At 39.8% G+C, this 25,663-nt stretch overlaps 1 protein-coding gene across 1 annotated transcript in view; it reads right to left on the bottom strand.

The window, feature by feature from the left end:
- PRKG1 (protein kinase cGMP-dependent 1) overlaps positions 1 to 25,663 on the bottom strand; it is a 3,380,995-nt gene that overhangs the window by 31,607 nt on the left and 3,323,725 nt on the right. The window contains exons 15-16 of the mRNA XM_044056419.1: positions 10,249 to 10,371; positions 10,093 to 10,155 (exon numbers count right to left, since the gene is read on the bottom strand). Of these exons, the coding sequence (XP_043912354.1) occupies positions 10,093 to 10,155; positions 10,249 to 10,371 (186 nt within the window). The remainder of the gene's footprint in view (positions 1 to 10,092; positions 10,156 to 10,248; positions 10,372 to 25,663) is intronic.

Genomic DNA, 25,663 nt, shown 5'->3' with positions numbered 1-25,663 from the left:
AGACATTCTGGAGATCCTTAAGCAGAGGAGTGGCTGGACGTCCCTTTTGCCTTCTGAAGATGAGTCAGTATACCTGGAGGCATTTGGCTCTCACCCTTCACCTCTTGGGTGTCTCCACCTTTCAACCCTCCCCTAGGTGTAGTGAGCCAGAAGGTGTGGGACTCTCCAGAATCAGTTGACCCTGCACCGCAGAGGCCAAATAAATTTATTATGACCCCAGAGGACAGACAGTATCTAACTAAGGGAGTTCCAGTAGATGCAATGGTGGTGGCTGTGGCCACAAAGGAAGAGTTAGCTGAAACTTCTGCATCTGTCCATCCACCGAACAAGGAGTCCTGCATGATGGGCAGGTATGGGAAGTGTACTTTCTCATCAGTGGCCTTTACCTTGCAGTCACTGAATTATTTGTCACATTTCACCTGACTTCAGAGGGATCTCCTAAAAGAGATGGGAGTGCTACAGCCCAGGATTTATCTGATAAGAATAATTCTCCGCTGGCAACCTTAACCTCCATCACTAACTCCTCTACACGCCTCATTTCCTATGCAGCCAATGGAGCGAGCAGGGCAGCAGGCACAGGAATAGCTCTTCAGAGACATTCCTGGGTGCACCTTTGCGAGTTTACCGAACCCTTCAGATCTTCCTTCATTGATGCTCCCTTTGATGGCTCATCCATGTTCGAGCTAAAAGTGAAAGAAACTCTCACCAGGAGCCAACATGATGGTAAAATTCTATCTGCCATTGGAGTCCATTTTTCCACCCCTACCAGACCTTATCCTAAAGGTCAAAAGAACAAACAAATGTGGTTCTGGAAGTCCAAAGGAGCCTTATCTGATACTTGTGGTGATCCTTCCCTCAGGGGCAGAAGGGGAAATAACAATGTAAGATGGCATCCATGCAGCAGAGGGGGTCTGCAGAATGGGGGAGACAGAGATACTTTCTCTGGTTGGCCCTTCCAGTGCTCCTGAATGGAGGCCCAACTGTCCACCACTGGAGGCAGTCGGGGGAGGCTATCGCTGTACCCAGAAGCCTGGCTGAATTTGACTCAAGAGAAATGGGTACAGTCCATTATATCCAGGGGTTACAACATTCCATTTCACAGTTCACTTCATCCGTCAATGTTTATCCCATACATTCCACCCAGTTAAAGGGATCAAGCAACACTAGAAATTCAAATGTTGCTAGAAAAAAAGAGTCATCCAAGAAGACCCCACAGACCAACTAGGATCCAGAATTTACTCAACGTTCTTTTTAGTTCCAAAAAAGATGGGGGACTGGAGATCCATATTGGATCTCAGCAGACTAAACAAGCCAGTGAGGAAGTCAAAGCTCAGGATGGTAACACTGCAGTCTAAACTCCTCTTTCTGGCACAAGACAACTGGATGTGCTCGTTAGATCTCCAGGATGCATACTACCACATACAGATGGACAGATGCTCCAGAAGATTTCTATACTTCCAGCTGGGAGTCAGTCATTACCAGTTCAGAGCTCTGCCCTTTGGACTCACTACAGCCCCCAGAGTGTTTACCAAATGCATGGCAGTAGTCATGGCTCATCTGAGATGTCAGGGATTCCAAGTGTTTCCATACATAGATGATTGGATCCTAACTAGCACCACCAAGCAGCTACTAATCAAAGCAAGAGACTATACCATCCATTTCTTCTCAGAACTAGGCATTACTATAAATGCAGAAAAATCTGCCTTGCTGCCATCACATCATATTACCTTCATAGGCACAGATTTAAATACAAATGACATGTTGGCAAAACTACCCCAAAAAAGGATCCAAACATTACACAGTCAGATACTTATCTTATTCAACAACAAAAAAATACAGGCAAGATTTGCCCTCAGAGTTCTAGGCTCTATGGCAGCGACGATAACACTACCTCACCTGGCATGACTTCACATGCGAATATTACAGTGGCTACTCTTCGCTCAATGGTCCATACAGGAGCTACCCATGTCTCACAAGATCCTCATAACAGACTCCTGCAAGAGGGATCTGCTTTGGTGGATTCACTCCACTCAGGTAACAATGGGCAGACCATTTGTACTCCCTCAGCCAGTCGCTACAGTAACCATGGACACGTCCCTTATAGGGTGGGAGGGGCATTATATGGGACAGACGGTTCAAGAAGTTTGGAAAGACCATGAGTTCCATTTGCACCATCAATGTCCTTAAGATGAGGGCAGTGCTTAGGAACCAGATCCTACCCCCCTGTGCTGAGAGGCCCAGAGACTTTGGCAATGGGTGATATGTTCTCAATGTTTTCTGATAGCAATGCACATCCCGGGGAAATCCAACGTCATAACAGACAGGCTAAGCAGAACGATTTTCATGCCTCATGATTGGTCCCTGAATCAAGAAGTTGAGAATCGAATTTTTCGCAAATGGGGCCAGCCTTGCTGCAACCTTTTTGACACTCCCTTCAATGCCAAATACAGCAACTGCTTTGCCCTCATTTCCTCTCCAGGAGAGTCACCAAGGGATGCACTCATCCACGATTGGCCCCCGGGACTTCTTTATGCTTTTCCCTCATTTCCTTTGATTCCAAAAGTTATTCAGAAAGCCAAGTCTTTGAGTTACAGGTTAATTCAAATTGCTCCATACTGGTCTCATCAGATCTGGTTCCCTTTCCTTTGGCCCTACCTTCAGGAGGACCAATGGATCCTAGACCCAGTGCCGGATCTTCTGACACATCAGTCAGGAATGCTCCACCCTGCCCTTCAGACCCTCAAGCTGACAGCTTGGTCTCCACTTCCAATCTTAGCCAGACTTCCAGAATTATCCCCGGCAGTACACCACATGTTGGTATATTCGCACAAAAAACAACTAGGAAACTTAATGCGAGCAAATGGAAGAGGCTCTCTTGTTGGGTGGAAAAGAAACACAGATCCCTTTACAGCCTATATACCTGCAATTTTGGAATTCCTGACAGAAATTTTTAAGAAAGGAGCAGAAGCTGCCACTATTTGAGTTCAACTAGCTGCTACATCCAATTATGTGGGGGAACTTGGACCCAATGTAACATCCCACAAGTTATGCAAGGCCTTCCTCAGAGGCACCTTTCTGTTAAGACCTCCTGTAAGAGAACCTCCTACATCATGGGATCTAAATTTAGTATTACCGGCGTTGATTCTTCCCCCTTTCAAACCAGCATCCTCTTGTTCTTTAAAATTTTCATCCTAGAAAACTCTCTTTCTGACAGCAGTTACCTCAGCTAAGAGGGTTTCAGAGTTGCAGGCCTTATCCATCTATCTTATTTGATCTTCCACAATGGCAGAGGTTCCCTCAGAACAAATCCCTCCTTCTTTCCAAAAGTCTGTTTTGAAACAAATTTAAACGAATCTATAGAATTGTCTGTGTTCTTTCCTAATTATAGCAACCAGGCAGAATATAAGCTTCACCAATTGGATGTACATAGACAACTGTGTTTTTATTTACACAGGACAAAAGATTTCAGAAAATAAAATCAATTGTTTGTGTCCTATTCAGAAATGAAAAAAGGTTGGGCAATCTCAAAAGTTACTTTGTCCAAATGGCTTACTGAGACTATCAAATATGCTTATCACTCTCATGATAAAGAACTGCCAGAGAAAGTGAAAGGACATTCAACTAGAGCAGTGTCTACTTCCATTGGATTCAATTTGTGCTGCTGCTACATGGGTTAATCCTCACACCATCATCTCTCATTACAAAGTAGATGTGGCCTCCTGAAACAGGGCATCCTTTGGTTCCACTGTCCTGAAGAGTTTATTTCCTTGAGCCACCCAAGAGAAAGGTGCTGGGGACTCTGTCCCAACCAGCAAGAATGAAGGTGAGATAGCACAACATAACACAAAGAAGTTATGTACTCACCATAATGTTCCATATGTGTTGTCTAGTATCTTGCCTTCAGTTCTTGCATCCCACCCAGCCATCCCCCTCCTGGAGGATCTAGAGAAATTTTTACAAATTGGCAGATATGAATATGAAAAGTAGAAGGAGTGCCAAACCACGATGAAACCAAGAATGGAAACGTTCAGCAAAATATAATGAAGAATAGGTTCTTTATTTCATCCAAAAATGTAAGCGCTTTCGCGTGGGTCATCCCACGCTTCATCAGACAATAAAGTGCATAAAGTACAAACCCATTATATATTCCTTGCCAATAGCAATGCGGGAAAATTAAACAATTAATCAATTAATCTACTTGTCAAAGATTATGCATATTTAAACGCATACATCAACTAAAAAAATACTACCATCTCAGCATGCATACATCAAAAATATTTATGTACGCTAAAGATCGCAACTGTCAAGCCGATAATTACATACAGCTCAACTGTATCACTTTGTGTCTAGAAAACACGCACATAAACTTGGAAAAATATTTCATTAAATGTCAATTGACTTCATTAAATATAACTATAAAGAGGTTATATATATTTATGCATAAATTCATTCATCACAAAAATAGTGGGCTGCAGTTAAAACTACATCCTTGTCAAAGCCCACTAATTGGTAGATATGGTCTGATTTCCATCTTACCTTCCTTTTTTATCTTTATGACCAATATATTTCATATATTTCTCTTTCTGGATATTAGACATATCATAAGGAGCTCTCTCCCTCAAATGAGATCTGGGGAACAGCTGCTAAGCACCATGGGATAGGTTATAGCCTCGAGCCAGTAGAAGCTCTCGAGCTTTAGTATATGGCAGAGTCAGAGCTGAATTCGGCTCCGAACCCAACCAGCAAGAATGAAGGCGAGATACTGGACAAGAAACATGGAACGTTATGCCGAGTACACAACTTTTTTTTTTTTTTTTTGTCTGTGGGTGTTGTCTGTATGTATGGACAAGTTGGACGTTGAGTGCGAAGGTGAATTAAAGCATTAGTTTGGGTGGCAAGAGAGTGTGAGTGTGTGCAAATGCTATTTGTTCTGTGGATTTCTTTTTATTTTTGCTGTTGTTTGTGGAGTGTGTGTGTGTGTGTGTGTGTGTGTGTGTGTGTGTGTGTGTGTGTGTGTGTGTGTGTGTGTGTGAGATTGTTAAATATGTTGTTCAATATTTTGTGAATGTTGACTTGCTAGTCTATGGGTTGTACTAGGGTAAGTGAATATGCAAAGTTGTGTGTTTTGATGAATTTAAATGCAACCAGACAGACATAGGGATATATGGGAACCATCCATTTGGTTGAATGTTCAGAATATCAAATATTTGTAATGCTAGCTCAAAGGATTGGACAATCAATATGATTGCAAAATTGCAAAATGCCAGCATTGCTTAGCAGGAGATTATGATACAGTAGGGAGCATGAATTAACATTTTCCCTGGTGTTGTGTGATGTCAGAGTTGGTATATATGAATAGCATGGGGTGCTGTATAGACAACTACAATTTTTTGAAAGATATAAATTAATAAATATTTAAATGTATCCAATAAAAAATCATTGATTTAAATATGTAAGTAGGATTCATAGAAATCATACCATATTATACAATGACTGATTATTAGTATTCAAAAAGTGCACACTAACTGGACAGCCCAGCTAGAGTGCGTGTTGTAAATTGAGCATAACCAATAAACGAAAAGTCTAGCCACTGAAGTACCATTGAGCTTCCAGACTTTCTATTGCTATATGCTAAGGGACAAAGCAAAATAACTGAGAAATCAGGTACATCCTGCAAAACTAAAGAATCAGAAACCTACCTAATGGTCCATCAGAAGATCTCAGCAGTTAAAAAAAGAAAAAATACAAAAAACAGCAACAAAGATTCTCACTTCTCCATTGCTCCTCCTGCACTGTACTGATGCATTGTGCAAGCATGTGCTCGTAAGTCTCAAACATAGTGCAACACATGAGTAAACAAGGAAATATTTATTTATTTATTTAACATTTGTTGACTGGGAATGTCCGACTAGGTTCCACAGAGCCTGTTTTCAGCGGAGGCCCGGGGAGAAATGCTCCAGATGCATGTCTTTGGAATACGGGAGGAAACCGGAGTACCCGGAGGAAACCCACGCAAACACAGGGAGAACATGCAAACTCCACAAAGAAGGCACCCCAGCCAAGAATCGAACCGGAGAATCTCTTGCTGTGAGGTGACAACGTTAACCGCTGCACCACTGTACCGCCCAGGAACACTACATTGCCATTTTACAAAGATGGCAAGCAATTTCTTTCTTAAATAGTATCATTGTACAATAACAATAATCCACTCCTGATCAAGCCACACCAACCGTGTGTAAATCCTGATATACCTACTCCTAGTTATGGATTAGTGCTTAAATTCTTCATAAAACTGATTTTATGTTACACAGCACTTTGGAAACAAGTTATGGTGCTTTTACCCATTATTTATTGTTTTAGTTGTATTTATTACAACTGAGGTCACCATTCTATCTTTTGAAATTTTAATGAGAATTTGTAAACTACATAAGGCAGAGGGGAGATGGACTGTTATAAGAAAGCTAAAGATAAGTTCAGTCTATTTGTAACTACAGCAGAATCCTCCCAGGGGTATCTAATTCCACTGGGGCTTTAATGTATTAAGGAGCAGTACTGATAAAGGAGAAGAACTGTGCAATGAATGGTAATTAATAGTGAAAAGCATGCATGTTGATTGGACTGTGAAATCAGCTTGCCTGCCGCCACAATTCTGGCATTATACACACAAATGTGTTAAGGTGACTACAGCTATTAAAATCAAACATGCAAACATCATGTCCTCTGTTAAGCAAAGAAAACAAACACAACCATCAGCAAGGTGGAAGACAAGTCTCCGCCAATCCTAATCAGATATAACTACAAAAAAAAAAAAAAAAATCAAAGTGAAGTCACAAAATGTTTAATGTCAGGAGTCCACAGGCATCATCACAAAAACAGTAGAATGCAAGTATACTCCTGAGCACTACAAAGAAAAAAAAAACTGTTACAAACTGCTTTCAATCTAATGTATCATGCAAATGTCAGCATGCTCTTGTCCAATGCACTTGTAGTACATTACTAAGCCATCTCCAGTCATTGAAGGTAGAGAAAAAGGACTACACAAACAAGTATTTCACACATATAAAGCCAATATATTGTAAAGGAAAGCTTGTTTGTAAATAATGACATTGTGCAACAGAAATAATTGGCTTGTGCATGGGTAATGCATAGTCGACTCATGGCAGGCTGTTTGACCACTTGGACTTTGTCCTCACATTCAGACTATGCCAATCATGGACATGTTAAGCATTACCTGTACCCCTTTGTGGATTATTACATTATTACTTATTTCTTGCTTTTGTATAATACTTATACAACAACTATGACATTTTTACTTTAGCCAAGTGATGTATATATATATATATATATATATATATATATATATATATATATATATATATATATATATATATATATATATATATATATATATATATATATGTGTGTGTGTGTGTGTGCGCGCACGCACGCGCATGTGCGTATATGCATATATGCTGTTGTCTTTCGGCTTTTCGTAGTTAGGGGTCGCCACAGCAGAACTCTGGTCTGCAAATGATTGGCAGTAGATTTTCACGAACACCGAGGTGCCAGCTCGATGTTCAACCTTCAGCAAAGGCATGCCCATTTACGCATGTCTTTCGAATGCCCACCAAACCACGGGGAGGACATGCAGACTCCAGACAGAAGGCACTTCCCGAACTCCAGCCGAGATTCGAATGGGAAAACCTCTTGCTGTGAGGCAACAATGCTACCACTGCACATATGTACTTATATATATATGTGTGTGTGTGTGCGTGCGCTTGTGTGTGCGTATATGCATATATGTATATATAGAGATATATATATATATATATACATGTATAAAGACATACACACACAAATAAATATATTCAAGTCCTGACATTAAGTGAGACTCCTTAATGTCGATCTCTGTTTTGTGGACACACTTTGGTTGACAAAACAGATGGTTGAAGGTTTATGAGATCAACTTTCCCAAGAGTTGGGGAATATGCCCCTTTCCGTGAGGATTGTGCAATCTCAGAGATAATATATATAATTAGAAGGGATGTAAGGGTGCAGAGGTCTTGCTTGTACTGTGAAAATCATGTTTTAATATTTGTTTGCTCCAAGGTTATTCCTTGGATAATGCTGAAAAACATGTTGACATTTTTTGCTGACATTTACATGCCAACATTAGCAACATGAACATTTGATCAGTTCAACTATTTATATATATATATATATAGATGGATAGATACATATACATATATGAAGAAAGATATAGATATTTACATAGAAATATAAACACACATTTAGCTAAGAACTTAATTTAGTAGTAAAAATTAGTAAGCTAAATCAAATTTGCATTCTGGAACTAGAAAAAAAGACCAAGAGCCAGGTTCATTAATGCCTGCGCTACGTGTACACTAAGTGTACATGATCTAAATTCAAGAGCATCCCTATCACATTTTTTGTGCTTTCTAGTCACTCAGATAGATAATACTAACTGTACATGTAGTCTACATTTTGTGATAACCGTTATGACCCCCCCCTCAATATTTAAAGCTGCAAAGAAATCAGTAGTAAAACTAAAATTAGGAGGAAGAAGGTATGAGTTGTTCTTGTGTTTTCTGTTTACTCAGTATGGTGTACACTTAGTGTAGGCATTAATGAATCCCAGGGCAGGATTTTTATGTAAATTTAAACAAAGTCATTTTAGAATTTCTAGCAGCCGTGACAGTTTTTCATTGCATCCCAGTCTTTAGTCAAGCGTGTAAATATTTGTTTATGTAAATCTGTTTGCATAGCTGTCTTTACAGAAGAGTAAGAATCTGATTTAGTATTTCCAACATCAGTGCATGTCAGACATAGGGAGGGAAAAGATTAAGTGAAATACTGCATTGTTACACATCATTTTTAAGTGATGGAGTACCATTTGTTGATTAACAGAATACACTTGAATAATACTCTAATTTCTTTGAAAAAGAAAAAAAATGCTTTTACTTTGCATTATATTTAGCATGTCACATATCTGAATTAAAAGCATACTATAAGTTCTGATATATCCCTCATGAATGGAATATACTGCATAAGTGCACAGTCCTGCTACCTGCTCCTATTCATTTTCGTAGCTAGGAGCATGCCTTACTGCATGCAATTAGCACACTCATAGCTAAGAAAAATAATATAATGCACAGTTTTCAAATTTGTTTTCCAAATTGGATGGTCATATTTCGTGTCAGTTTTAGGACCTGTCTATGCAAGTAGTTGTTTTGGAATGTTATCTAGAAGCCAAAACACATATTTGTAAATATAATATTACACATACTGAAACAAACAAATTCAGTGTCACACAATTATAAACTAGGAAATCTGAAAAAAAGGTTATGTTCTAATAGCCAGGTCACCCAACAGTAAAGGTTCAGACAGGTGTGCAAGCTCTTTGTTAGAATATATAATAGATAACTTGTTTAGATATACCACAACCTAGACAAATGAAAGTATAACTGATGAAAATGACATGCAGATTCAATATGTTTTTTTTGCTATTGATTTATGATGTGAAAACTAATGATATTGTCTCAGACTAAGTTAATGACAATGCTTTGCTTCCTGAGTACTAAATCAGCAAACGTTGTATCGTATAACTGTAAAAAGTCAGTTATCTTGAATTTGATAGACATACCATAGTATTGGGATAAAGATTACAGACTGAGCAGGAAAACATATAGAGTACTATGGGTAGACAAGGAACTTGCTCGATTCTCTTACTGTTCATTTCAGAAACATTTTAGAGGACTTTTGCCACTACTAAATGAGCTCCTTGAAAAAAAAATGAATGCAGCTTATTCCTTAAGATGACTGTTTAAAATAGTACCAAAAATGGTAGTAAAATAATGTTTCCACTACACCAGCTTAGAAATAGAAAATGTTCTTGAAATAGAAATATTTTATCTATTATGCACCATACAAATATATATTTTTTTCAAGCTGGTACACTGGCAAACCTAAATGAATTGTAAACAGTTTCATAACTCAGATTTAGAGCCTTGAACATGTCATTATATCAAGTGACAATGTATGATTAGATAGAACGGGAAAGAAAATTCTTACTTGTGCTTCTGGATGTCTTTAACTCCATTTTTCAAGTTTCCTAATCTTTCTGATGGATTGTCCCTAGAGAAGAAATGGGTGATTTAATAGAATTTCTTATCAATCAAAGGAAAAAAAAATGAGTGTTTCTACATCTCATTTATCTTGCAAGCTTACCTGCATAGTTTTTTAATTAGATTAGCAGCATTTTTGGTAATCTTCTTTGGAAATTCAATCATATCTATCCCTCGCAGAATAATGTTATATGTTTTCATTGGATCTGGGCCTGAGAATGGAGGGCTAGAAGCAGAAACAATGACATGCTACTTTTTGTTTTTACTTTTAAAAAACTGTGAAAAGCAATTGATATTTTTACTGATAGACACCATCACAGAATATGAATATAACAATCATATAAATCACATCATGCAATGATCTTATATCATTTTAATCTGTATATTGTGCCTTTCAAGCATTTCTCTGTTTTTCTTGGCATTTTTAGATCTATAAGTAAATTAAAACTATACTAAACTTAGTAGTATCTGTAACAGTGAATCATCAAAAATATACTTTCCTTTAAAGTCTACTGAGTATTGAGCAGTAGATGACTTTGCAATCTATCATAAATTATGTTGTGTATGTATCTGACATCCTTGTTAACATTTTTTTATATTTGCTATTTTATGTTACGTTTTTGACATCAGGCCCCAGCAGACTACTATCTGAAATGGCCGTATTCTTACCAGTTGCCTATTTCACACCCATTCCTTCATCTTTTGGGAAGGGACAACAGACTTCTGACTGATATCATACTGTGAGGCATGGGTTTTATACCCTATGATATATCCACATACCAGTCCTTCACTAGAGACTGTTAAATGGTTCACATGGCAGGCTAGTCTGTATTTACTCACTTTTGAATTTCATATCTCTGTTGGTCTGGTCTGCCAAGTTTATCAGCAGTGAAATGTAGTTCTGCCAGTCTCTTTCAGAGGGGATGATGCTGTCGGATTTAAAAAAAATCCACCTTCCATCTCCAAACAGAACAACTGGGACAGACATACCCAAATTGGCCTGATGCTTGCACTGCTGTTGAAATATGTGTTATAAGCATTACAGACAAATGTCTTGTTCCATTATAATTCTATTCAAGTTTATTAAGGTTCTTAGTAACACTTAAGCAACTGCTACAATAACAATATAATAAAATACAACATTACAGTAGTTGTAAGAATCCTGGTTAAAATTAAAATAAAAAAAAAAAAACTTAAATGGTGTCATATGCCAGTATAAAATGATGGATCTTTGGGGACCTCTTAAAACCAGCAAGTGTGGGAAACTCTTTTAATTCTAGGAAAAAAGAATGCAGAGTGATAGACCTTGATAGTAGAAAAAAAGTGTCTGTTCTTTTAATCCAGATTCTGAGCACCTCCAACAACTTAGAAATGATGAACACATAGATCATGCAGTTATTTACGGTAAGGGAGATCATTCGTATTTCTTTGTGGTAATGACCAGTGTTGATTTTCATCAGCCTATAACTAACTTATGGCCAATCACTTGATTTTATTCCCATACGTCATACCAATCTCACTAACTCAACAATTAGCACTCATCCTTGGTTCTGGGAGATCAGACACTTGTTAGTTCTAGTCTCACATGAGGTAGTTGTACTACTTTTCCATTACTGACAAGGAAGTACAGCAAAAATGGGGTGCTGGATACCTCAGAGTATCATCCTTCAGATGTGATGTTAAACTGAGTTTCCATGTGCCTGAGCTGGTGATACATCAGCTAGATGCAAATCTCTCTCTCTCTCTCTAGATATATATATATATATATATATATATATATATATATATATATATACATATATGTGTGTGTGTGTGTGTGTGTGTGTGTGTACATGTATGTAATGTGTGTGTGTGCGTGTATATATATATATATATATATATATATTTATGGGTCTAGGACTATTCACTGAAAGGACATTTCACTGAATCCCATATTACTGTGCACAATTCACTGAAATCTCAATTCACTGAAAACACATTTCACTGAAAGTTATATATGGCCTTGTCCTCACTGTAGTGCGACTGTGGAGTTAGTATATATAGTAAGGGGGGAGAGGGGTCGTAGCCCCCCACCTATTTTAAACATTTTGAACTATATACACGGATACTTGCAATTCCAATAAATTACTCTTTTCTGAACATAATATATATCCAAACTATGTGGGGGGGTATGCCCCCCCACACCACCCCTTACTATATATACTAATTCAAGGGTCACACTACAGTGGGGAAATGTCCATATATAACTTTCAGTGAAATGTGCTTTCAGTGATTTGTGCACAGTCATTTGACTTTCAGTGAATAGTCCTAGGCCCACATACACACACACACACACACACACACACACACACACACACACACACACACACACACACACACACAATTGCATGGTATTCTTGCAGAAATATTTAAAAAAGATATATAGGTCATCCTCCCCATGCATTTGTCCATAACCAAAACTTGATTTCATTTTTAATATGCAAAACATTCCATGTGCTATTATACACTACTTCTAAACATCTGTATTTTCACAGATGCTAAAATATGCTAAAATGATTTTATCTTTACTGCAGATATTACCGTTTTCCTTATTGCCTCACTTTTCTTCAAAACATTTGTACTCTGTCACATTCAGTAAAGATGTGGGGCATTTTTTCTTCTTTTTGACAGCAGTGACAATCTTTAATTTTCAGCTTCATATTTCATAAGATCCTTAACTAATGGTCTATTCAAACTTACCCTCTGTATAAAACATTTGCTTTCATATAAACCTCTTAAATCTCTGCACCCTTGCCAGAAAACTTTTTTTAATTCATCTTGTGTTATTTTTCTAAAAATCAATTATATAACTTTGGTTCATAATATCATATCACCAAACTTTTTCTCTTTTTTATTGAAGCATTTAAAATATCACCATACTTGCTTAATAAATGCCTACAAAATAACTCTATAGATAAGTCTGCCATTTTGTTTTCAAAAAGAAGTGTAAACTTCTAAGAAAAACTATGGATTGTAGCAGATTATTTGTCCCCATTCCCTGCAATAAAAACATCACACCGAATGACATTTGACGACCTTTATTAAACTTCCATAACATGATTGTTAACCAATAGTATTAATTTCAACCAAACATGAGACAGGTGATAACATCCATGGAAAGAAAACATAAAATAAATAATCATAAGGGCAGTGTAACCACTTACCCTTGAATAAGCAGCGACCCCCCATTTGTTCACTTATCCTTGCACTTACAAGGCAGCGTACCAATGCTCATCTGCAATTTATTGAATTACACCACCAACCAAATAAGCAGCTATGCTTGCTTATTTACTTATAAAGCAGCGCAATCGCTCACTTTCCTTCCCAAATTATTGAATTGAACATTCAACACCAGAGGGGGAACAGAAGAGGGCAAACCTGCCCCTTTCTCTGCCCACCAGCCTAACCAGGCTGTTCCTCCTCTCTCCGACAAAACTTCCAACAACCTGTCTACTATTAAGACATTAGGCCAAACATCATTTGGTGCATCCCATCCCCTAACCAAGTTGTATCCGAGTCATCACCTCCTAAAACCCCATCAAATAATTACTGAAATTTGCCGATTACCTAAACAGCTGAAAACAAACCACTGATCCCCTCCTATGGTAAGGTAGCAACCATAACCACATAAACTAGCATAACCACTGCACAAGAACTAAATAAACCTTACCTCACTACAAATGGAAGCCTCATAATGAACCCAGAGGCATTACTGGCCAACTAGGTAACCAAACACTAAGACCACTGCCACTGACCACCACGCAGAGGCAATTGAATACCATTGTACCACCTTGTAACCTCATTTAACAGCCAGTGAATGTAATAACAAAATAATCTCCTTAACAGTAATGCAATAACCATCCTGACATCACACCAACTATCCATTATAACAAAATGTTTTAAAACGGTCATCATGGCATTTAGCAGCCTTACCAGTTCTATATTGACAACTGAAAATAAACCATAATCCACAACAACCCACTTAAACCTCCTACCTCAGCTGAACACATAAACCAAATATTCAATATCCCCTCAACCCCCCTTTTGTCCCTCATACAAGCCACCAACCCAACCCCACCCCCAAGTTATAAAACCCTGTCACATACAGAACAAAACAGCCCATAGACCACGGCTGAGTGTAACCACTCACCCAAATCATTTGGTGACCAAGACTGCACTGTTAATGACATCAGGTCATCCATGAACCATAAGCAGACAAAACAAATGTAAGTCAATTGCCCTCCATAAACCCACGCCAACCTTTGCAACTGACTTAGTTTGACAATAGGCAATGTCTACTGAACTTCACACTAACAAACCTATCCTTCCAGCATGAGGAGCCGCCCAAATTTAAAAAATAAATAAATGAAGCTAACCTTGCCAACTACAGAACTGAAGTAATTACAGCTAAGAACTACTTAACCTACTGACATGTCCCAACTTGTTCAAAAGCCTGAGCCAACAACTCAACAATCCATCCCACCAATATCCTAACCCCTGGGGGCTGCAACACAGTATGACCAAGCTAGCAACACCCTTCCATATGCTTTACTTCTAAAAAATACCCCAGCATCCTACCATAACCATCTAACCCTTCTAACCCCGCCTAACATGCCTCATCTGACCGCATCAACAAACCATACCTCTGTCATCTTGATCAAGTGGAAATTAACCCTATTTCCGCTAACTTCTCCTGCAGACCTTATAACTGCTAAATTAAAACCAGCTTGACACTACCATATGTCTTCCTTCTAAAAAAATGCACCAAACTCCTGCAACACAAATGTGACCAATCTGGCAATGCCCTACCGTAAACCTCCCATGAAAAAGTTGCCCAAACTCCCAAACCTAACCTTTAATCCTGAAGCAACCTGACACCTCTTCTAACAACACACAACCATACCACTGCTACCTTAAGCATATAAAATAAATCCTAATCCCCAACTCACAGTAAAACACCTAGTCCATATAAAATGAAAGTCCAAATATTCAGCCTCTCCCAGTCGTCCTTCCATCCTGCCATCCAACAACCCACAAATCAACCCCCCAATTATGCCATCTAACCCAACCCACAAATCAACCCCCCAATTATGCCACCTAACCCAACACCTCCTGCCATGTTTGTAGCAAATGCAAACCTCCATGAACCAACCTATCTGAAAACCATCCAAAGGCACAGCAATGATAAATAATCCACCCATTTGCTAATCCTCACCAACAAACACAAGTAAATTGGCCGACAAACAGTGCTGCCACTTATTAACCCCTACCCAACCACAGAATGCTCTGTCAAAACCTATCCCCTAGCCTTAAAAGGAGCCAGATTATATACATCTTCTGATTGCCTGCCCCATGATGCCAATTCCAATAAAGCACTGTGCTAAACTCTTAAAGTAGCACCAACCACTGATCAACCCATCGGTAATGCCATTCCCTAGGAAAACATGAACCTAAACCACCATGCTTCCTCAACACCACATTATCACAACTCTACCCTAGCTTCAGACAACTCCAACTCCCTGTATACAACCCCCCCAACCCGCTCCACCCCACCCTTGTACTGCCTCAACCTCACATGCCTCCAGGCTACTCCCGATCTGCACCAAGTCTAAGAAAAATCTTAATCTGTAACTTAAAGTAGAATCACCTGCGAACTCCTGGTGCACCACTCCAGCAGGCAACATATGTAGCCAAGCAGACTCCATACCTTCATGCCACTGGCTAATGCCTATACTGTGATGCCACTGCTCATCCATCCATGACCACATTGCAGCACTCCATCTACCAGCACAAATGTTGACTCTGTGCTCACCCCACATTGATCTGCAAAAGAAAAGAAAACTGTAAATTCTCTACACACCCAACCACAAATTTCTTAGTACTGATTGCTGCCAAGAGCCTTCCAACATATCGCTCAACAAATCCTGTTTCTTCCAATAAAGGAACATGCTACATCAATAAACTGTGTTATGCCACCCAGTGCAGTGACTGGACCACTACTTCTAGATGACCTATTAAAATGCAGAAAGCAAGTAAACCAACCAAAGTATATCCCACATAACCCTGCATGTGAGGATAAGTGAAGCAGCGACATACCTGGGTCAAACTGCAGTTCCTGTACAAACTTGTGCAGCAATTTATGGCAAGTTTAACTTATTTCTTCAAACCCCCTCATCTGTGTTAATGTACCTTTTCTGAAGGATTTGAAGACTGAAACTTAAATGTATGTCATTCATCCGTGACTTCACTCCTCAGCTCATCCCAGTGATCTGCCAGACACCACAACTTTTATGAGAGGGTTAGTCCAAATTATAAGGAAAAAACTGGACAGTTGAGAGTTATGACCACCCCACAACTTCCCACAACTTAACATGTCATGCTGATGAAATCCTCATTTGCATTGGTATGAGTATACTGAAAGCTCCATAGTTTGCAGCTCCACTGTCTGTCATTATTCATACTATTTTTTATATATATGATTTGTTCCACTAAAGCCCTCGTTAAAAAAAAAAAAAAAAAAAAAAAAAAAAGAATTAAAATTCACCAGCCCTCAAGTAAGTACTGCACCACACATGCATAGGGAGGCACACATTAACATCTTGCAGCCCAAAAAAAACCAGTCGAGGTTTGCCCCTTTCAGGGCAAACCTGGACAGCCTGTGTAAATAGAATTCAGCCACCTCCAAACATGAGCGCAAAACCCCAGAAAATTGCTATTACAACAGTACTCAACAAATGGGCGCAAAATACAGGAAGGCTAAAAACACAAATTGAGTAATTAACCAATGGTGGCCCCAAACAAGCAGCTCTCTGCACATTCCACAACAGTCCAACACCCCTTGCAGCCACCTTCCATGAAAGTCTACACTCCATTGAGCAACTGTACCCCATGTCTGCCACTGCACCATTCGCCTTCCAACCATGACAGAAAGCTGGCACCACCACCAAATGTACATCTCAACCTCTTAGAGCCAGAAATCTGGACAAAGCCATGAATAAAGGGGGGCAAAGGCCCAACAATAGGGACTCTTTTTAAATGTTGGTCTTACAAACTTAGAAAATTGATAGCAGTACAGGTTTTTATTAGCATGATTTTTTTTGAAGGGTATGAATTCTGAAACTCAACGTCTGCAATTTTCTGACTTCACTCCAGTAATTTGCCAATGATTTGTTAGAAAAGCAAAATTTTATGAACAAAAGGGGGACTCCACGCTGCTACCAAAAGAAACAATGACAGAAGCAGACCAGGAACAAAAAGGCACTCTATGTTGTCACCCAAAGCTACTTCTGTCATCGCTTCTTCAATCAATAGCACAGAATGCCTCCCTGTCCTTGGTCAAGCCGTTGGCACTTTTTCACACTGTTTCCTGTTCACAGTTTTATGAAAACCAGATCCAGAAAGGCTCATCCAGACTCTGCTACACCCTGCTGTGAAGGAAAGGTTAGTTTGCTTTTACTTTTTGTAGTTTGTATTACTTTATTGCCTTTTTATATTTTGAATACTGTGGTTTGTTTTCTTTACCTTGTGTTTTACTTGTATTCTGCTTTAACAGCATATTAAACCTTCAAAAGAGACCACAGCTCTGTCTCTTCTGAGTCAGGCAGAAATTAGAACTGAGTCAGGCAGAAATTAGATCTGATCAATTAAGGACTCATTCATAAGATAGAAGAGGTCACTTAAGGTTAATTATTTGTGAACTGAGGGGGTGGAGCTAGGAACTAAACTTTCTATTTAAGGGGTAAAATAAAACATTTCAGAGCTTTACCCAGAAAGGCTCATCCAGACTCTGCTACACTCTGCTGTGAAGGAAAGTTTAGTTTGCTTTTATTTGTTGTATTTTGTATTACTTTATTGCCTTTTTATATTTTGAATACTGTGGTTTGTTTTCTTTACCTTGTGTTTTACTTGCATTCTGCTTTAACAGCATATTAAACCTTCAAAAGAGACCACAGCTCTGTCTCTTCTGAGTCAGGCAGACATTAGATCTGATCAATTAAGGACTCATTCATAAGATAGAAGAGGTCACTTAAGGTTAATCATTTGTGAACTGAGGGGGTGGAGCTAGGAACTAAACCTTCTATTTAAGGGGTAAAATAAAACATTTTAGAGCTTTACCAGAAAGGCTCATCCAGACTCTGCTACACTTTGCTGTGAAGGAAAGGTTAGTTTGCTTTTATTTTTTCTTTTGTATTTTGTATTACTTTATTGCCTTTTTATATTTTGAATACTGTGGTTTGTTTTCTTTACCTTGTGTTTTACTTGCATTCTACTTTAACAGCATATTAAACCTTCAAAAGAGACCACAGATCTGTCTCTTCTGAGTCAGGTAAAAATTAGAACTGAGTCAGGCAGAAATTAGAACTGATCAATTAAGGAGTCATTCATAAGATAGAAGAGGTCACTTAAGGTTAATCATTTGTGAACTGAGGGGGTGGAGCTAGGAACTTAATCTTCTATTTAAGGGGTAAAATAAAACATTTCAGAGCTTTACCAGAAAGGCTCATCCAGACTCTGCTACACTTTGCTGTGAAGGAAAGGTTAGTTTGCTTTTATTTTTTGTATTTTGTATTACTTTATTGCCTTTTTATATTTTGAATACTGTGGTTTGTTTTCTTTACCTTGTGTTTTACTTGCATTCTGCTTTAACAGCATATTAAACCTTCAAAAGAGACCACAGCTCTGTCTCTTCTGAGTCAGGCAGAAATTAGAACTGAGTCAGGCAGAAATTAGAACTGATCAATTAAGGACTCATTCATAAGATAGAAGAGGTCACTTAAGGTTAATCATTTGTGAACTGAGGGGGTGGAGCTAGGAACTAAACCTTCTATTTAAGGGGTAAAATAAAACATTTCAGAGCTTTACCAGAAAGGCTCGTCTAGACTCTGCTACACGTTGCTGTGAAGGAAAGGTTACTTTGCTTTTATTTTTTTTTTTTTTTGTATTTTGTATTACTTTATTGCCTTTTTATATTTTGAATACTGTTGTTTGTTTTCTTTACCTTGTGTTTTACTTGCATTCTACTTTAACAGCATATTAAACCTTCAAAAGAGAACACAGATCTGTCTCTTCTGAATCAGGCAAAAATTAGAACTGAGTCAGGCAGAAATTAGAACTGATCAATTAAGGATTCATTCATAAGATAGAAGAGGTCACTTAAGGTTAATCATTTGTGAACTGAGGGGGTGGAGCTAGGAACTTAACCTTCTATTTAAGGGGTAAAATAAAACATTTCAGAGCTTTACCAGAAAGGCTCATCCAGACTCTGCTACACTTTGCTGTGAAGGAAAGGTTAGTTTTCTTTTATTTTTTGTATTTTGTATTACTTTATTGTCTTTTTATATTTTGAATACTGTGGTTTGTTTTATTTACCTTGTGTTTTACTTGCCTTCTGCTCTAAAAGCATATTAAAACTTCAGAAGAGACCACAGCTCTCTCTCTCTTCTGAGTCAGGCAGAATTTTTTTCCCGCTCTCCCACCCAGTTACAGTTGTCTTGTTAAATACCACTGTCTTTCTAGTTGCCTGCCTCTTATGTTAATCTGACCATATATCTCATTTCCTCTCTACTTTCACTGGCTTGTGTGAGAAATCACAAAATCATCATTTTTGAAATCCCTCCCCTTCAACTATTTAAATTTATTGGCCATCCTGCTGTATTCCATAGTACCAGAATACAAAAGTGACCACCCCTTTCAATCCATCTTGCTGTTTTAAAAATAGTAACTCTGCACTAAACCTTAACTTTTTAAACAGGTAAAACCTAAGTTACCTACTTTCACATCTAACCTTTAAGCATCCCTGTGACTAGCACTTGCTCTAATACCTGCTGAAAAGCACTAGGAAGCCTTAAACTGATACAAGCACTCAACTCTGCTTGTTAATAAGGAAAAATTAATAGTAGGCACTAAACAGCCTATAACTACAAAGTACCTTGCTAAGGTAAGGGAAAACAGCTCCTGTACTTTACAAAAAAGAAAAAAGAAAAACAGCAAACCAGGCATGTCCAAGGGTCAGCTTCTGGTGATTTCTCCTGTCCACCTGGTGAATCTGGGCATAGTGGGGCAATGCAGCAATTGCCTCATGTACACAGACAACCCTCTCCTCTTACCACCCAAAACTACAACCTGTGAGAGACGCACTTACATAGCTAAAATGGAAGCAAATCTCTCTCCACCCAAGATTGTGCTAGACAGTCAGGAGGAGAAGGTTAACACCCACACTACACCTCAAGCAAAACATAGCCCTTCTAAACCCACACCACCAACACCCACATATATCAACAATAAATCCACATATGCAGAGGCCCTTAACTGTAGCCTGCCCAAGCAACAAGGACCTCTGAAGCTGAAACGCAAACAAACACCAATCACAACCAAAGTGCCACATAGTTCACAACATCAGTGTGCCACCCAGCAACAGCCCCTAAGGCAAGACAACGTACCTAACACTTTAGTCATAGGTGACTCTATAGTCCGGCACACTGATGTTCCACTCACCAGGTTGAACAAGGAGAAAATTACAGTCAGCTGCCTGTTGGGTGCCAAGACCCACCACATAACACATGCACTCAAGTCACTCCACAACAAGTACAAATATGACTCTGTCATTGTCCGTGTTGGAGTGAATGACTTGAGATGTACCTCCCTGGACTACATGAAAAGAGACACGGAAGAGCTCTTGGATCATGTGGCCCAGACAGGTATGACCTTAGCCCTGAGTAGTATCCTGCCTTCGCCCAGAATGATACCACAATATAAAGACAAAATGATTGACTTCAACAATTGGCTAAGCTTCTGGTGTCATTCAAAGGGGATCCAGTATCTGCCTGCCTGGGATGACATGATCGATAGACCACGATGCTTTGCCAGAGATGGTCTGCACCTGTCGACCTGAGATTCAGGTTACTGGCTAAGGCTCTTGCCACCCCTATAGTGCCTTTTTTAGGCAAAGTTCAAAGGACAAAACCACCACCATAACAGATACAAGCATGCAAAATCTGAAGGTAATGCTACTCAATGCTAGAAGTCCAAACCTCAAAATGCACTCTCTCGAGGCACTCCTAAAAATGGAGAACATCGATATCTGTGCAGTAACTGAGACCTGGTTCAAGGCTCCAGAGAGCACCCCTGTAATACCAGGCTACACCTCTTACCACACTTTTCAGCCACCAAACCAGGACCGAAACACTAAAGGTGGAGGAGTGTCAATATTCATTAAGGATATTCACACCACTAGGCTAGTTGCCCAACACAATGCGTCTGGAATTCTCCAGGTGCAACTAACACTAGTTAAGACTGCAATCCAAACTGTAGCTTGCTACAGATCCCACAACATACCCCAAGATTCTCACTACACTTTTCCAAACATACTGGAAAATATTAAGATAGAACCAAACACCCTAATACTGGGTGTTTTTAACTACCCTGCCATTAACTGGGAAAAGTACTCATGTACCAACACCTTTGCCCAACGGTTCTTGGAATTCATAAATTCCAACGCCCTGGATCAACTAATTTATAGTCCCACCGGGGGCTCCAATATCCTAGACCTGGTCATTACCAACATGGGAAATCTATGCTCCACACCTATAGTCACCCCCTCGTTAGTCAGGTCTGACCATAAGCTAATCACCCTTAACATCCTCATCCCACCCCCACCCCCCAGTAAGGAAACCTCCTTAAAAAACTTCTCCAAAGCCAACTTCATGCTACTCAAGTCAGAAGTGACAAATGTCATGACACCCATGCAGATGGGAACTGAAGGTTCAACTGCTGAATCCTACACTAAGGCACTGTACGAGCACATCCACTCATGCATAAATCGTGCCCTCTGAAATAGAACCAAGATGCTCTCATCCAAAAAAAGGAAGCCAATCTGGTGGTCTCCTGCCATAAACAAACTTTGCAACAAAAGGAAGAAACTGTTGCAGAAAGGAAGAAAATCCCAGGATGCAAAAAACTCCCTTACCAGCCTCAGTAAGAAACTGAGATCCTTCATAAAATCCTCCAAAGCTAGTTATGAAAATAAAATTGCCAAAGATTCCAAAGACAATCACAAGGCATTCTATAACTATGTCAATAATCTAAATAGCAATGCTCAGATCTGCTATTAGCTAAAACAGAATGGCATTAAATATACTGATCCCAAGGATATTGCCAATATCCTGGCAGATCGATTCAGTGCCAACTTCACTCCCCTCTCAACCCCAAAATGACCCATCTCAATACCGGAAGATTGCCAAATTCTGGTAATAATGGCCACACAGGTAAAAAATGCACTCTCCAAAGCTAAGAATACAGCATCCATGGGACCAGATGACATCCCAGGCTGTGTACTACATGAACTACAATATGAACTGGCACCTCACCTAAGTGTCATGTTTAATCATAGCCTCACCTCAGGTTTCATGCACACTGAGTGGTGCAGAGCTACAGTTATCCCACTCCACAAGGTGGGAACCACCTTGGATCCCGGAAACTACTGTCCCATCAGTCTGACGAGCCTGATCTGCAAGGCCATGGAGCGTATTATCATGGAACTTATAAACAAAGATATTGGCAACCTTCAAATACTGGATCCCACCCAGTTTGGGTTCGTGAAGGGCCGATCTTGTCTCCTGAACCTGAGTGACTTCTTTGCGTCAGTCTCCAGAGCCATGGACAAGGGTAAGGTGGTCCACACAGCCTATCTAGACCTTGCCAAGGCCTTTGACACCACTCTGGAATCATAGATAAACTTACTAAGCTGGGCATTAATCCCTAAGTTACCCAATGGGTTGCTAACTGGTTTACTGATGGAACCCACACTGTAAAAGTAGCCGACTCCAAATCCAGCTCCAGACAAGTGACAAGCAGAGTACCTCAGGGTTCAGACCTGGGACTGCTCTTGTTTGGCATCTACTTCTCTGAAGTACAGGCCAGCACTAAGGAACTCTGGCTAACAAAGTTCACAAATAACTGCAAACTGGGAGCCATTACTGAATCCCCAAATGATGTGGATACCCTACAAAGGGTCTTACAGAAACAAATGCTTGGTGCCAGAGCCATGGGCACAAGCTCAATGCCAAGAAATGTATAGTTATCCCCTTTGGGCAAAACATGCACCCATGAATTACCATATAGGTGGCAGTACACTAAGCACCGAAAGTGTGATGAGACTTAGGGACACAGGTGGACAGTGGTCTCACCTTCGAAAACCACATTGCCACAACAGTCAGGAAATCCTTCTATGTGGCAAACCTCATCACTAAGGGCTTTTCATCCAGAAAAAAGGAGGTCATTGTCCCACTGTACTCATCCCTCATTAGACCCATTATAGAATACAACACCCCGTTTGGTATGTACCTCTCAAGACATCTGCAACAACTGGAAAGGCCGCAGAAATACTTCACTAAAAGAATCACAGGCCTAAAGCAGATGCCCTACGCTGACCACCTTAAAAAACTCCAGCTATACGCTGTCACATATTGTCTACTCAGAGATGATCTCTGCTTAACATACATGGCCATGTCAAACCCAGAGCTGTTGGACATGCTACATCTTAATCCCTCAGAGCCACATGCTCCAGGGATCTAAACCTTGCCATCACAATAAACAAAACATGCTGGAGGGATAGGTTCCTGGCCCAGAGACTCCCCAGACTCTGGAATAGATTGCCCATACATGTCAAGCAGAGTGCCTCTTTGGCCCTCTTCAAAAGGAACCTTGACGATTGTATGGGAGAAAGGAAATTCACCCTGGGGATCACGTCAGTCGCCCTGCTAGACAGGGTTCCAGGGAAGTAAATACTATGGGAAGAAATAGCCAGGGAATTGTTATGGCTAGGCTTGTATAGGCCCTAGGGCTGATAGCCTAGTAACAACCTATGAACCTATGAAATAAGAGTCAAAGTCTGGGCATTCAGCAAAAATCTGTAAAGTTGAGAGGTATGCCACTGAGTCTGACCTCCACAAGACAATCGAACAAATAGCCCCCTTTTTTCTTCCTTTTTTTTTTTTGGCCATTCTGTCACTACAGCAGAAAACAGATGCACAGATGCACCCAGACAGCTGGTAGCTCAGCAACGCAAGTTGAATGAGTGCAGAATGGTAAGCTGAAAAAAGGCCACACACCACACAGCATACCTGCCCCAACAAACCCCAAACACCATAGACCCCAACCAGAGGGACCTTCACTGGCCACCCAGCCAAAATCTGTACAGTTGCCAAGGCAACTGCAACAGAGTAGGAAGTTAACCTCCCAACCTCCTGGTGCTGGAAACCTGGAAATCAGACAAAATCTCTGCCCTGAACAAACACCCGACCACATGAAAAGACAGATCCCAAACATCACTCCGATCAGCCTAGAAATGTGCCAGCACAACAGGACTGTGTTAACGTACCCCCCCCCCCCCACACACACACTAATTAGGTGTAGTCCAATTCACTACAATTGGGCTTGCCTGTTTAAAATTGAAAAATGATTCCTATCCACTGGTCACACCAGTAACACCAGAACACCACCAGCTTCTGATAAATAGATGAGGCAAAATCTGGACATTCTGAGAGCATCAGGATGACAAAAGCCCACTAGCTCGAGATGTCACGCTACACCCAATAACCTCAGGCCTTTCTCAGCCCCGGACATGGTTTTACAAACTGGAAATCGTAACCCCGGCATGCACAGTGACTCCAAGCACTAAACGCAGGTCCCTAAAAGCCAGGGAATGTCATTATTGCTCTTCTCAACAGAAGGCCTGGCTCTTCCAAACTGCAACTGCATTTCTGGCAAAAAGCCACCATTTAAAGAAATGGACTGACTCTATCAAAGGAAGAGTTCCCCTTCCTCAGTGGTACCAGCGATTTTACCTTTATTACAGTAGTGCAAGGAAACAGCTTTTGTGTTACCATCAGCGATTATGTAAAAGGCGTCTGATTTAAAATTAGTAAGAGTTCTATAGCCAGTCTCTTAACCTCACAGAGTAAGTGCTCTACACAAAGTCATTATGTTAACATAGCCACAGCACTGAGAGGAACAAAGCAACAAGAGGCATGCTCAAAATGGGAGAGCCAGCTAAGCAGCTGCTTTACCCAAAGGACTGATAAGCCAGTAACAGCACCACCTAATCACAGCCCCTTATCACCAAGCCCCCACACACCATGACATTAAAAAAAAAAAAAATTATATATATATATATATATATATATATATATATATATATATATATATATATATTACTATTAACTATAAAAAAACACCTGCCTCTGACCTACCCAACCTACACCAGTAACCCGAGGCTTAACTGCACACAGGAATACCTTCAGGTTGTCTTGGGCATAAACTTATCTCAGCAAGTTCACACCAAAAATGTGACTCCTAGCCCAGTTACATTTACTTAACCCATTAAGCCCCTCTCTTTCATTACCTCATTTCCTCCCACACCTCCCCTCCATCCAGTTTAACCCTATCCTCACCTTATCCTCATAATTCCTGCTACTCTATTT

Source organism: Protopterus annectens, chromosome 14.part0 (genome assembly GCF_019279795.1).
Source record: "Protopterus annectens isolate FY-2018-M chromosome 14.part0, PAN1.0, whole genome shotgun sequence".
Classification (NCBI taxonomy): Eukaryota; Metazoa; Chordata; order Ceratodontiformes; family Protopteridae; genus Protopterus; species Protopterus annectens.
Note: the sequence above shows the minus strand (reverse complement) of the source record. Positions and strands in the feature narration are given on the sequence as shown.